The sequence below is a fragment of the Salvelinus namaycush genome, chromosome 15, assembly GCF_016432855.1.
Source record: "Salvelinus namaycush isolate Seneca chromosome 15, SaNama_1.0, whole genome shotgun sequence".
Taxonomy (NCBI): domain Eukaryota; kingdom Metazoa; phylum Chordata; class Actinopteri; order Salmoniformes; family Salmonidae; genus Salvelinus; species Salvelinus namaycush.
The window spans coordinates 5,711,554-5,727,395 of record NC_052321.1 but is presented as its reverse complement, the minus strand read 5'-3'; the positions used below and the strand labels follow the sequence as shown (position 1 = coordinate 5,727,395).

The following is a 15,842-nucleotide window of genomic DNA, read 5'->3' as shown; positions in this document are numbered from 1 at the left end:
AACCAAGGTCGTGTTCAGTGGGACACACCGGAGCAAAACGTAGCAACAGAAACCAAAAATGTAATTATATCATTCATAAAATCAGTGATACAAGGAAAAACTTCACAGCTAAAATAATATTCTGACTAAAATAAACAATGACATTATAATTTTCAGAAACTAAAACAGTGACAGGCACATTCTTTCAATGCAACGCTCCAGGCCCACGAAGAGGTCTACTCAGGTCACAGTGAGGAGGATACACCACAAAGAGGAAGTATACATCATTCACTGTTGATTCAGCATGCTCTGACACGTGGATCTCATTTAGGCTTTGACTTTGACAGACTTTGAACTGCCTCCGCTATGGTCTTGGGTAAACGTTTGGCCAGTAGCACAGACTTGGCTTGCAACGCGGCAGAAGGAATATTACAGAATGTGTAGGAGACCTATAGATGGGAGGGAATCTTCAGGGTGTATGTCATGAACAAGCCCATGAAAGGGAAGGATTGTTGGTGGGTAGAACCGCAGACGAGACAGCAGCTCTTTGAAACTGGGTGACAGATCAGCGGTAGGAAGTGTTGGGCTTTCTCATTCCAGAGGAATCTGGTACAAAGCCTGCCAAAGTGTTTAAAGTATTCACATTATCCAAAACGGCAAGGTGTCTCTCCACTGATGTGGACTTCTTGACATTTCTGACGTCTCCACTTTTGAAGTGTTATTAGGGAAATGGAACGAAACTATCGTTGATACATTGCGAAACAACACACTGTTCCAGTTTATTAAAACCTGCTTTAAACAGAATATTCTCATATCTTTCTAAAAAATTACTCACCAATGTCAATGTATTTTGAATCCAGCGGGGTCCCAATGGAGTTACAGAGAACCAGCACATACTGGGAAAACAAGACAAAGTCATTAATTTCTTCAACAGTCATACAAAACTCAATCACCTTCATCATATATGGTCAAACTCAAGAGGGTGTATTTTACCATCCAGGGTCATATTTAGAGGGTGTACATTACCACACAGGGTCATATTTAGAAGGTGTACATTACCACACAGGGTCATATTCAGAGGGTGTACATTACCATAGAAGGTGTACATTACCACACAGGGTCATATTCAGAGGGTGTACATTACCACAGGGTCATATTTAGAGGGTGTACATTACCACACAGGGTCATATTTAGAGGGTGTACATTACCACACAGGGTCATATTTAGAGGGTGTACATTACCACACAGGGTCATATTTAGAGGGTGTACATTACCACACAGGGTCATATTTAGAGGGTGTACATTACCACACAGGGTCATATTCAGAGGGTGTACATTACCACACAGGGTCATATTCAGAGGGTGTACATTACCACACAGGGTCATATTTAGAGGGTGTACATTACCACACAGGGTCATATTTAGAGGGTGTACATTACCACACAGGGTCATATTCAGAGGGTGTACATTACCATCCAGGGTCATATTCAGAGGGTGTACATTACCATGGCATTATTTCCCGACTCTACGTCAGCATCCTCCTTTGTGGCAATGAATTTGAAAACAAGAGAAGGCATGACACGCAGAGAGATACTGACATGAGACTGATCAAGCTACAAAGTTGTTTCTTACAGTACTTCCAAGTTCTACTTTCTCTTACTGCTTGTCACATTTGAGTAACACTTTACTTGGAACTGTTAAACAGTTTGATGCTTTGAACATAAATATGGATGTTTGGTCAAGCCAAGTTCAATATGACGTGTCATTCAAGTAAAGTATTAGGCCTCTCCTATATCAACAACTACTCCCTTTGAAAATGTAGTCTTGATTCCATTCGACATAGTTGTAGTCAGTGCTTGGCGACCCGGCGAGGCTGCCGGTCCTTCTGCCTGTGTCAGTGTGTGTACCAGGTCTGTGTGTGTACATGTGTATGTGTAACTTTTATTTAACTAGGCAAGTCAGTTGAGAACAAATTCTTATTTACAATGACGGCCTACACCGGCCAAACCCAGACGACGCTGGGCCAATTGTGCGCCACCTTATGGGACTCCCAATCACGGCCGGTTGTGATACAGCCTGGATTCAAAACAGGGTGTCTGTAGTGACGCCTCTAGCACTGAGATGCAGTGCCTTAGACCGCTGTGCCACTCGGGAGCCCTGTACCAGTGTGTACCTGTGTATGTACCAGTGTGTGTGTACCTGTGGGTGTGTGTGTACCACTACCAGTGTATGTACCAGTGTGTGTGTACCTGTGGGTGTGTGTGTACCACTACCAGTGTATGTACCAGTGTGTGTGTACCTGTGGGTGTGTGTGTACCACTACCAGTGTGTGTACCTGTGTATGTGCCTGCCTGCCTGTGTGTGTGCGTGTGTCAGACAGTGTGTGTACCTGTGGATGTGTGTGTGTACCAGTACCAGTGTGTGTACCAGACAGTGTGTGTGTACCAGTGTGTGTACCTGGGTGTGTGTGTGTGTGTGTGTGTGTGTGTGTGTGTGTGTGTGTGTGTGTGTGTGTGTGTGTGTGTGTACCAGTACTAGTGTGTGTACCAGTGTATGTACTTCTGTGTGTGTACCAGTACCAGTGTGTGTGTACCAGACAGTGTGTGTACCAGTGTATGTACCTGTGGGTGTGTGTCATCTGCCTTGGTGGCCAGGATGCAGAAGTCTCCGGACGTGGTGATGGACATGAGGCTCTTGACGTACTTGACAAACTTCTCGTTGTTCTTGGTGTCCCAGAACACCACACAGTACTCCAGCCGGTCAGGCTTGGTGTAGGCATACACCACTGTGTTGGAGCAGTAGCCCCACTGTTGAGAGAAAGAGACAGAGATAGAGAGAGAAAGAGACAGAGATAGAGAGAGACAGAGATAGAGAGAGACAGAGATAGAGAGATGAGATGGAGAGTAAATCAGTGGTGTGTATTCATGAATGCCAATGGAAGCCAGGCTTTCCCCAAATACTTGACCAATAAAACAAATATATATATATTTTTTTTAATCATCTTTTTTTTTTGTGTGTTTTCATTATTTTCATTATTTCGCTGAATCTACAGTATCTCGCTGTAAACAGTGAAACAGCACCTCTCTGTCTCAGTATGTGTAGACCATGTATCTGATGCTGTCTGGACAGGGAAACAGCACCTCTCTGTCTCAGTATGTGTAGACCATGTATCTGATGCTGTCTGGACAGGGAAACAGCACCTCTCTGTCTCAGTATGTGTAGACCATGTATCTGATGCTGTCTGGACAGTGAAACAGCACCTCTCTGTCTCAGTATGTGTAGACCATGTATCTGATGCTGTCTGGACAGGGAAACAGCACCCCTCTGTCTCAGTATGTGTAGACCATGTATCTGATGCTGTCTGGACAGTGAAACAGCACCTCTCTGTCTCAGTATGTGTAGACCATGTATCTGATGCTGTCTGGACAGGGAAACAGCACCCCTCTGTCTCAGTATGTGTAGACCATGTATCTGATGCTGTCTGGACAGTGAAACAGCACCTCTCTGTCTCAGTATGTGTAGACCATGTATCTGATGCTGTCTGGACAGTGAAACAGCACCTCTCTGTCTCAGTATGTGTAGACCATGTATCTGATGCTGTCTGGACAGTGAAACAGCACCTCTCTGTCTCAGTATGTGTAGACCATGTATCTGATGCTGTCTGGACAGGGAAACAGCAGCTCTCTGTCTCAGTATGTGTAGACCATGTATCTGATGCTGTCTGGACAGGGAAACAGCAGCTCTCTGTCTCAGTATGTGTAGACCATGTATCTGATGCTGTCTGGACAGGGAAACAGCACCTCTCTGTCTCAGTATGTGTAGACCATGTATCTGATGCTGTCTGGACAGGGAAACAGCACCTCTCTGTCTCAGTATGTGTAGACCATGTATCTGATGCTGTCTGGACAGGGAAACAGCACCTCTCTGTCTCAGTATGTGTAGACCATGTATCTGATGCTGTCTGGACAGGGAAACAGCACCTCTCTGTCTCAGTATGTGTAGACCATGTATCTGATGCTGTCTGGACAGGGAAACAGCACCTCTCTGTCTAAGTATGTGTAGACCATGTATCTGATGCTGTCTGGACAGGGAAACAGCACCTCTCTGTCTCAGTATGTGTAGACCATGTATCTGATGCTGTCTGGACAGTGAAACAGCACCTCTCTGTCTCAGTATGTGTAGACCATGTATCTGATGCTGTCTGGACAGTGAAACAGCACCTCTCTGTCTCAGTATGTGTAGACCGTGTATCTGATGCTGTCTGGACAGTGAAACAGCACCTCTCTGTCTCAGTATGTGTAGACCGTGTATCTGATGCTGTCTGGACAGTGAAACAGCACCTCTCTGTCTCAGTATGTGTAGACCATGTATCTGATGCTGTCTGGACAGGGAAACAGCAGCTCTCTGTCTCAGTATGTGTAGACCATGTATCTGATGCTGTCTGGACAGGGAAACAGCACCTCTCTGTCTCAGTATGTGTAGACCATGTATCTGATGCTGTCTGGACAGGGAAACAGCACCTCTCTGTCTCAGTATGTGTAGACCATGTATCTGATGCTGTCTGGACAGGGAAACAGCACCTCTCTGTCTCAGTATGTGTAGACCATGTATCTGATGCTGTCTGGACAGGGAAACAGCACCTCTCTGTCTCAGTATGTGTAGACCATGTATCTGATGCTGTCTGGACAGGGAAACAGCACCTCTCTGTCTCAGTATGTGTAGACCATGTATCTGATGCTGTCTGGACAGGGAAACAGCACCTCTCTGTCTCAGTATGTGTAGACCATGTACCTGATGCTGTCTGGACAGTGAAACAGCACCTCTCTGTCTCAGTATGTGTAGACCATGTATCTGATGCTGTCTGGACAGGGAAACAGCACCTCTCTGTCTCAGTATGTGTAGACCATGTATCTGATGCTGTCTGGACAGGGAAACAGCACCTCTCTGTCTCAGTATGTGTAGACCGTGTATCTGATGCTGTCTGGACAGGGAAACAGCACCTCTCTGTCTCAGTATGTGTAGACCATGTATCTGATGCTGTCTGGACAGTGAAACAGCACCTCTCTGTCTCAGTATGTGTAGACCATGTATCTGATGCTGTCTGGACAGTGAAACAGCACCTCTCTGTCTCAGTATGTGTAGACCATGTATCTGATGCTGTCTGGACAGTGAAACAGCACCTCTCTGTCTCAGTATGTGTAGACCATGTATATGATGCTGTCTGGACAGTGAAACAGCACCTCTCTGTCTCAGTATGTGTAGACCATGTATCTGATGCTGTCTGGACAGTGAAACAGCACCTCTCTGTCTCAGTATGTGTAGACTATGTATCTGATGCTGTCTGGACAGTGAAACAGCACCTCTCTGTCTCAGTATGTGTAGACCATGTATCTGATGCTGTCTGGACAGTGAAACAGCACCTCTCTGTCTCAGTATGTGTAGACCATGTATCTGATGCTGTCTGGACAGGGAAACAGCACCTCTCTGTCTAAGTATGTGTAGACCATGTATCTGATGCTGTCTGGACAGTGAAACAGCACCTCTCTGTCTCAGTATGTGTAGACCATGTATCTGATGCTGTCTGGACAGTGAAACAGCACCTCTCTGTCTCAGTATGTGTAGACCATGTATCTGATGCTGTCTGGACAGTGAAACAGCACCTCTCTGTCTCAGTATGTGTAGACCATGTATCTGATGCTGTCTGGACAGTGAAACAGCACCTCTCTGTCTCAGTATGTGTAGACCATGTATCTGATGCTGTCTGGACAAAAAGAGTATGACATGTTGCCGTCGTCACATTTGATTGATGCCAGCAAGCATTTGACCTGAAATAAATAAACAATTAGCCAATTAGCTTAACTGTGGTTAGTCCTGGTGATGCAAAACACCCCCAAGGGAGGCCATTTTGGATTTGGAGTCACACCAACTGTAGGAGCCAAATAGATCATATTGTATATTTGCATGTTTCCAATTCATGATGCATTCCTGTTGTATGTATGTGTGTTTGCCATTGATCCCCTGTCAAGTCTGTGTACCCCCTCTTCAGGCCAATAGGGAATACAGTTAAAAGGCATACCTGCTCCAAGGCCTACTGGAAGTGACTGGAATGGCAGCACAGTCTTTTCACCATACAAGATCATGTTTACCATGCTGTTTGTTTCTTTAGTTTAATGATAAGAATTTGTTTTGGTAGAATTCTATAAATGTTTTGTATCCAGAAGAACAACCAATAGATGTATTATTATTTTAAACTTGAATCCAACTCTGGACATTGGATATGTCTGCGTCAAGACAAACATTTCACCACTCTCCATTGTGGCTAAAGGTTCAGAACGGAAATTGTATTGGGACAATTGTATTGGACAATTTAACCACTACACCAACCAAATCACATCAAAAGCAAAACGTAATTGTTTCTGGTGTGCTTGTGTTGATGTTCTGCAGTAGCTAGCTAGCTAAATGGTCCCTTTCCTAAGCCATGTACGGAGATGGGGATTTGGACTTCATTCTCCATACAGGCCAAAGATTACAAAGGTGATTCTGATCTAACTATAAATTAATATATTGTGCCACTGGCCTGAGACGATTGAAGTTCAATATGTAGCCTAGTAGACTCACGTTAACTAGCTAGCTAACTTAGCTGGTTCATTGTTGCCCATGCAAGGAAGCTAGGCTAGTAGGCATATTATCCAGGGAGCCTATCACAACAAAAAGTAAAAGCGTGTACTACTGAGTTTAGACGAGACTGACTTTATGACCTAAATTATCCTATTTACACTTTGTAGTCAACTAGAATAACTTTTTCCTGACTCATATCGATGCCACATAGCCCATTTTCAAAGGGATTCATTGCTTTTTAAAGGCAGTCACTCTTTAACCTGGGGCAACAGGTAGCCTAGTGGTTATAGCATTGGGCCAGTAACCGAAAGGTAACCAAGCTGACAAGGTAAAAATCTGTCGTTCTGCCCCTGAACAAGGTAGTTAACCCACTGTTCCCCGGTAGGCCGTCATTGTAAATAAGAATTTGTTCTTAACTGACTTGCCTAGTTAAATAAAGGTTAAATAAAGGATTAAAAAATGTAATAATGTTTGAAGTTGAAACGGTGCTGGAGGTAGTGCTCCTGTTGTCTTTGTGCTGACTTGCAATAACTCTCTGGGGTTGTAAATCAGTTGTTTAACTGATTTAACGGAAACATTCACTTGCTTGCCCATACTGCAGGTCATGCAACTATTTGTTACATGCTATAGTTGCTTTGTGGACCGGACTCTCCGGTTTTGTGATGAAACAAATGTATGTGTGGTTGAATTTATTCTGCCGCTGTGTAACTGTTGTCTTTTTGTTGTCTCGGCCTCATTGTATATCACGGTGGCGTATTGGGGCGGCAGAGTAGCCTAGTGGTTAGCGCGTTGGACTAGTAACCGAAAGGTTGCAAGTTCAAATCCCCGAGCTGACATGGTACAAATCTGTCTACAAATTGCAACCTTTCGGTTACTAGTCCAACGCGCTACCCTGCCGCCCCAATATGCTACCGTGATATACAATGAGGCCGAGTTCTGCCACTGAACAAGGCAGTTAACCCACTATTCCTAGGCCGTCATTGAAAATAAGAATTTGTTCTTAATAACTTCTTGCCACTATAGGGGGTGCTGTTTTGCATTAGCATAATTTGCTCTACAGATTAAACTGCCTAGTACTCAATTCTTGCTCGTACAATATGCATATTATTGTTATTATTGGATAGAAAACACTCTCTAGTTTCTATAGCCGTTTGAATTATGTCTCTGAGTGAAACAGAACTCATTCTACAGCATTTTTCCTCCCAGTGAGTGAGAATTCAGTAATCTTGGCCTCTGGTTCCAGATCAGTTTTAAAGCCCCTGTAAATCCTATGAGGATACAAACACTGCCCACGCCTTCCTCTAGATGTCAGTAAGTGGTGACAATTTGAATGGAGTCGATTGCGCAATCAGTGCCTCTATAAATCACCAAATACCGGAAGTAGCGTTCTTTTGGACCCTGCGCTCAACGCAAGAAGGACGTCGGACTGGGCTTTTTCCAAGCCTTGGTTTAGCCAGTAATATAGCGCCGGTCATGTTTTTACTCGTTATAGGTGTTAAAAACATCATAAGGTAGTTAATTTAAACCGTTTTATAGCAATTTATATCCGTTTAGTGCGATTTTGAGGCATTTCTATGTGATGCTCTTTGACGCGCCGGGCACGTTTCGGGGTCCCGGTCGAACGTTAGTGGGCATTTCGACGGACAGAGGACATCTTTCGACCAAAAGAAGATTAGACCCAAGAAAGGATACATTGCCCAAGATTCTGATGGAAGAACAGCTCATAGTAAGAAATATTTAAGATGATAAATCGTTGTTCTGTCGAAAAATGTTAAACGTATATTCCGCCATTTTGTTTGGTATAGCTTCGCTTGGCGAACCCTGTATTGCACAGTAAGGATAATTTTAGAAATGTAATTCAGCGATTGCATTAAGAACTAATTTGTCTTTCGATTCCTGTCAACCCTGTATTTTTTAGTCAAGTATATGATTAGCTATTGATTAAACTAGATCACTCTGAAAGATGGCGGCCGAAATTTTCAGGCTTGTTTTGCTACTATTTTCATTGTATAACCACGGTTTTTTATGGCTAAATATGCACATTTTCGAACAAACTCTATATGTATGTTGTAATATGATGTTACAGGAGTGTCATCGGAAGAATTCTGAGAAGGTTAGTGAAAAAATTAATATATTTTGGTGTTGATAACGTTATCGCTCCCTTTGCCTTCAATTCATGCTGGGGTAACGTTTGCACATGTGGTATGCTAATATAACGATTTATTGTGTTTTCGCTGTAAAACGCTTAGAAAATCTGAAATATTGTCTGAATTCACAAGATCTGTGTCTTTCCATTGCTATGCTTTGTCTATTTTTATGAAATGTTTTATGATGAGTAAATTGGTAATACACGTTGCTCTCTATAGTAATTCTAGTCGAGTTGTGATGGTGGGTGCAATTGTAAACTATGATTTATACCTGAAATATGCACATTTTTCTAACAAAACCTATCCTATACAATAAATATGTTATCAGACTGTCATCTGATGAGGTTTTTTCTTGGTTAGTGGCTATCAATATCTTTATTTGGCCGAATTGGTGATAGCTAGTGGTGGAGAGAAAAAATGGTGGACAAAGAAAAATGGTGTATTTTGCTAACGTGGTTAGCTAATAGATTTACATATTGTGTCTTCCCTGTAAAACATTTTAAAAAACAGAAATGATGGGTTTATTCACAAGATCTGTATCTTTCATCTGGTGTCTTGGACTTGTGATTTAATGATATTTAGATGCTACTATTTAATTGTGACGCTATGCTAGCGATGCTAATCAGTGTGGGGGGGGGGTGGGGGGTGATCCCGGATCCGGGGTTGAGGCTCGTGAAAGGTTAAACGAGTCACAAACCCGGATCCGGGATCCCCCCCATCAAAAAAGCTGACTAGCATAGCCTAGCCTAAAGCCACAGGGATATCATATAATAAAATGTTCATGAAATCACAAGTCCAAGACACCAAATGAAAGATACACATCTTGTGAATCCAGCCATCATTTCTGATTTTTAAAATGTTTTACAGGGAAGACACAATATGTATTTCTATTAGCTAACCACCATAGCAAAAGACACAACTTTTTTTTCCCACCATTTTTTTCCTGCATAGGTAGCTATCACAAATTCGACCAAATAAAGATATAAGTAGTCACTAACCAAGAAACAACTTCATCAGATGACAGTCTGATAACATATTTATTGTATAGCATATGTTTTGTTCGAAAAATGTGCATATTTCAGGTATAAATCATAGTTTTACATTGCAGCCACCATCACAACTCTAACCAAAGCAACTAGAATAACTAGAGAGCAACGTGAATTACCTAAATACTCATCATAAAACATTTATGAAAAATACACAGCGTACAGCAAATGAAAGACAAAGATATTGTGAATCCAGCCAATATTTCAGATTCTTTAAGTGTTTTACAGCGAAAACACAATTTAGCATTATATTAGCTTACTACAATAGCCAACCACACAGCAGCATTGATTCATGCACGTTAGCGATAGCGAATAAACCAGCAAAAGATATTACATTTTTCACTAACCTTCTCAAAACTTCAGATGACAGTCCTATAACATCATATTACACAATACATATATTGTTTGTTCGAAAATATGCATATTTAGCGGCACAAATCGTGGTTATACAATGAGAATAGTAGCCAAGCTGCAAAGAAAATGTCGGGAGAAATCTTGGGAGAGGCACCTAATCTAATCAATAACTAATCATAAACTTGACTAAAAAATACAGGTTGGACAGCAAATGAAAGATACATTAGTTCTTAATGCAACCGCTGTGTTAGATTTTTAAAATTAACGTTACTACGAGATACAGCGTGCGTTAAAGCGAGACCGCACCGAAATTAATGGCGGAATAGTAGTGTAACATTTTTCAACAGAACAACGAATTAACATCATAAATAGTTCTTACTTTTTGATGAGCTTCCATCAGAATCTTGGGCAAGTTGTCCTTTGTCCAGAATAATCGTTGCTCCGGCTGTAGAATGTAGTCTTCAGCTTAGGAATTAGCAGCAAACATTAGCTATGTGGCCCAGACGTGTCCAACTCTTCATTACGCAGCACAAAGAAAATTCCGAAAATCGCAATATACTGATATAAAATTATATAACTCTGCTTAAAATAACTACATTATGACGTTTTTAACACCTATATCGAATAAAATCTGAGCCGGATATATCTAAGGCCTATAACAAGAGCTTTCCAGAATGCCATCCTGAGGTCTGTCTCGTGTCATGGCGAACGTTGAAAAGAGTGCACACCCGGTTCCAAGAGCCTTTATATGGCCTCAGATCTACCTAGCAACTCCATTCCAATTCTCACTGCTTGCTGACATCTAGGGGAAGGCGTATGCAGTGCATGTCGACCAATAGAATACATGCAAATTAATAAACTGACCCTGGAACAGAGTGCCCGATTTCAGATTTCTCACTTCCTGACAGGAAGTTTGCTCCAACTTGAGTTCTGTTTTACTCACAGATATAATTCAAACGGTTTTAGAAACTAGAGAGTGTTTTCTATCCAATAGTAATAATAATATGCATATTGTACGAGCAAGAATTGAGTATGAGGCAGTTTAATTTGGGAACGAATTTTTACAAAGTGAAAACAGCGCCCCCATATTGACAAGAAGCTGACTTGCCTAGTTAAATAAAGGTAAAAAAATACAAATTAACGAACGGGTTATAGAACAAACAACACAATTATCACAACACAGGTTGCAATATGGCTTGGCTTCCCCAGTGATTGTACCCATGCACTGCTACTGGACAGAATGAAAGCATTTTAAATAAAATACTACAGTAGGTACAGTAAGTACTGCTACAACAGAGCTGTGTCATCTCTGCTAGTGTTCATTTTGTTAGGATCTTTAACTCAGGGGTCTCTAACAGGTCGATAGCTACCAGCAGCTCGCAGACCACCTATGAGTAGCTCCCCAAACAATTCTGAAACTTCATGCAATTTTCATTTGTTCCACCGCAAACAACAAATCAACAAATCTCAAAAGTATCAGACACCGCAAGCTCTCAGCTACTATCTAATCAACACAACATTGACATTATCCCACCCCTGGTTAGCAACTATTGGCTTAAAAAGCAAAACCTAATACAATATTTGCAAATTCATTTCCAGCAATATTTCCCATTTCTGTCTGTGTGGTGTGGGCGTTTCTCTATCATTCTGTGTGTAGACTGTTGTGTTTGGCTAGAGGTGTTCCTGTAAATGCCAACCGGATTGATGCAAATAATCATGATATGATTCCGACATGAAGGCTTTTTTTTTTGTTAACATTTAATTGAGAAGGTTTTCATGAAAGCCTTTCCATCTACCAGAAGACATTATCGTTAGATAGCAGTATGAGGGCTACGAGAGCACCGCAAACACATTCTCATGGCATGTTCGTTGCTTCCTCAATTGTATCAAATACTAAATCACTGATGCATTCTGTTCATGTATTATGAGAAACTTAAATAAAAAGTTGCAATAAGTTTAATAAATGTTTTAAACAGCCACACTATGTTCTAAGCATCAAACGGTTTAACTGGTGAATTCTGTTTCAATGTCTGTATTCCGTGATTCCATCTGCATTCTCCGCATCGCAGATTTTATGAGGCCCTAAATGGCTTACCTCTCACACTAAAATCATTTTCATTTCATATTAATCTCCATTTACAAACAGCTTGTGTTAACAGTTTTTAAACACAGAGAATTTAACCAAAGTACAAGAAACCCTGTTACCCCTTCAAGCGGAGCCGATTATTCCCCAGATGATTGTTTTACCTTGTAATCAGGCCTTATGTTGGCAAAGTAAATGTAGGAGTCCACAGCCAGTCCAATCCTCAGTCCTCCCCCTTCCCAAGCAACCTCTGTCATCTGCTTGCCAGGTACCTTCAAAGTTCGCAAATGCTATGCAAAAGGGAGTAAAAATTGCTTTGGTCAAATGCCATATAGCCTAATGACAATATTGTGTACTCTGTAGGGGCCCGAATCCTAACTGGAGATCTATGCAACTGGAGTCACATAGAATCCTTTTGATATCAATGCCGATCTGCCACAACTTTGTATTCATACAACTTATTAAATAACTTTTTATTTACACAAACTTCATTTATTTCGGTTAGTATGATTCAGTCTAACTCAGAAAGCCGGTTGACTGAAACTTAAAAACAAGTCATGTTTGCCTGCAACTTTCCACATTGACAGGGAACATCTGAAAGCTATGCTATGAGAGGTAGGTCGTCTGGGATGTCCTGGCTCTCTCACCTCTCCGAATGGGGTGTAGAACTGCACCACGTTGACCTCCTTCTCCATGCCCCTCAGGGAGCCTGCCACAGCCAGCACGCTGCCACACTGGTTCCACTGGATACTGGCCACGTTCATCAATGTGTCTATGAACACTGGGCCTGGAGATGGACAGGAGAAAGGGTTACACGGGAAGGGTGAATTGGCGGTGGAGCAAGGACCTTCATTGTCATTATCACGATATTACCCCAAACTTACTCAAATGTAACCAACTTAGCCAGGGGTTTCCACCCAGCAGGCAAAACTGATTGGAATGATGTTCAAATGAAAACATGTAAATATCTCTTTTACTGTTTAGACCTTGAGGTTCTGGCATAATTTGGCAATAAGACATTACAGCAGACATTTAACTGTCAAGGATTGTGCAATCTCCACAAAGCCCCATTTTCCCCCGCCGCATTCCGCTCCCCATTCCGCTCGCTCCCCATTCCCCTCACCCCTTTCTAACTCCCCATTCCACCCCCCCCCATTCCGCTCGGTCCCCATTCCACCCCCCCATTCCGCTCGCTCCCCATTCCACCCCCCCACACCCCTTTCTAACTCCCCATTCCACCCCATCTTTTCAGCCTCCTGAGGGGGAAGAGGCATTGTCGTGCCTTCTTCACGACTGTGTTGGTGTGTGTAGACCATGTTAATTTCTTAATGATGTGGAACTTAAAAGTTCTCAAATCGCTCTACTACGGCTTCGTCGATGTGGATGGGGGCGTGCTCGGCCCGCCGTTTACTGTAGTCCACGATCAGCTCCTTTGTCTTGCTGACGTTGAGGGAGAGGTTGTTGTCCTGGCACCACACTGCCATGTACTACTGACCTCCTCCCTATTGGCTTTCTCATCGTCGTCAGGGATCAGGCCTACCACCGTCATCACCACCGTCATGTCATCAGTGAACTTAATGATGGTGTTGGGGTCGTACATATTCGCTTATACATGCAGTATAGGGTGAACAGGGAGTACAGGAGGGGACTAAGCACACACCCCTAATGGGCCCCCGTGTTGAGGGTCAGCGTGGCGGATGTGTCGTTGCTTACCCTTACCACCTGGGGGTGGCCCATCAGGAAGTCCAGGATCCAGTTGCAGAGGTAGGTATTTGGTCCCAGGGTCCTGAGCTTTATGATAAGCTTGGAGGGCACTATGGTGTTGAACTGAACTGTAGTCAATGAACAGCATTCTCACATAGATGTTCCTCTTATCCAGGTGGGAGAAGGCAGTGTGGAGTGCAATAGAGATAGTGTTATGTTGGGGCGTTATGCGAATTGGAGTGGATCCAGGGTGTCTGGGATGATGGTGTTGATGTGAGCCATGACCAGCCTTTCAAAGCATTTCATGGCTACAGATGTGAGTACTACAGGATGATTTAGACAGGTTACCTTGGCGTTCTTGGGCACAGGGACTATGGTGGTCTGCTTGAAACATGTAGGTATTACAGACTCGGTCAGGGAGAAATTGAAAATGTCAGTGAAGACACCTGCCAGTTGGTCAGCGCATGCTCAGAGTACGCATACTGGTAATCTGTTTGGCCCTGCGGCTTTGTGAATGTTAACCTGTTTAAACGTCTTGCTCACAGCGAGATCACACAGCGAGATCACACAGTTGTCCGGAACAACTGGTGCTTTCATGCATGGTTCAGTGTTGCTTGCCTTGAAGTGAGCATAGAAGGTATTTAGCTTGTCTGGTAGGCTCGCGTCGCTGGGCAGCTCACGGCAGGGTTTTCCTTTGTAATCCATGATAGTTTACAAGCCCAGCCACATCTGACGAGCATCAGAGCCGGTGTAGTAGGACTCAATCTTAGTCCTGTATTGACACTTTTCCTGTTTGATGATTTGTCGGAGGTGACAGCGGGATTTTTTATAAGCGCCCGCATTATTGTGCCGCTCCCTGATAACGACAGCCTTTAAATCAATTCAGATGTTGCATGTAATCCACGGCTTCTGATTGGGATATGTACGTACGGTCACTGTGAGGACAACGGCATCAATTCACTTATTAATGAAGCCGGTGGCTGATTCATCCCGGAACATATTGCAGTCTGTGCTGGCAAAACAGTCCTACCAGTCACTCAGATTTTTTACCAGCCAAAATATTTTGGGGATGCAGAAATTACACCAAAAAACAACAAAGAAACGGATGAGCATGCTTTGTAATGTTTCTAATACATGTATTACTACTAGTAAGAAGTAACTAATGTGATATATTGAATGATGACATTTGTATTACCAAAAATATCACAGATGAGACAAAAAATGTCACCTGCCCCTTTAATAAGGGCGGGAGGTTACCGTGGTAGCGTGTCTCAAATCATGTTTGTGCCTATCAGATTGAGTCTGACTAGTAGAAGCGTGGTCTTCACTTCCCTAGCAGTTGAAACTTAAACATAGAAAAAGAACCGAGCTTGTTAACAATGTAAATTGCCAAGAAACACAAGGACAAAGTCTCTCTTCAGTAGACTTTAGTTAAGTAAATTAGACCAACTTTTATGCCTGTGCGCAGCTCTTCTAAAAATGTATCTTTCACTCAGCTCTTCACGTGCGCAGAAAACCCAGCCAGGCAGTGTTGCAGCGCGAGGTGAAATAGGCCATATAGGACTCATAGTTCTTTGACTTTGTGTGACTCATTTATCAGCTTTGAAACAAAATAGCTACCACATATGCTAAGCATAAATTAGCTGCTTTTCCTGCGGTCCAACTCATCCCAGACCATCTAAATTGGGTTGAGGTTGGGTTATTGTGGAGGCCAGGTCATCTGATGCAGCACCCAATCACTCTCCGTCTTGGTAATATAGCCCTTACACAGCCTGGAGATGTGTAGGGTCATTGTCCTGTTAAAAAACAAATCATAGTCCCACTAAGCGCAAACCAGATGGGATGGAGCACACCATCACACCTCCTCCTCCATGCTTCACTGTGGAAACCACACATGCGGAGATCATTCAT

The 15,842-nt window shown here is 42.8% G+C and overlaps 1 protein-coding gene across 1 annotated transcript in view; it reads right to left on the bottom strand.

Moving 5' to 3' along the window:
* Nucleotides 1-15,842, bottom strand: part of wdr35 (WD repeat domain 35) — a 59,145-nt gene that overhangs the window by 28,033 nt on the left and 15,270 nt on the right. Inside the window, exons 8-11 of the mRNA XM_039009250.1 lie at nucleotides 12,875-13,014; nucleotides 12,392-12,517; nucleotides 2,601-2,786; nucleotides 815-875 (exon numbers count right to left, since the gene is read on the bottom strand). Of these exons, the coding sequence (XP_038865178.1) occupies nucleotides 815-875; nucleotides 2,601-2,786; nucleotides 12,392-12,517; nucleotides 12,875-13,014 (513 nt within the window). The remainder of the gene's footprint in view (nucleotides 1-814; nucleotides 876-2,600; nucleotides 2,787-12,391; nucleotides 12,518-12,874; nucleotides 13,015-15,842) is intronic.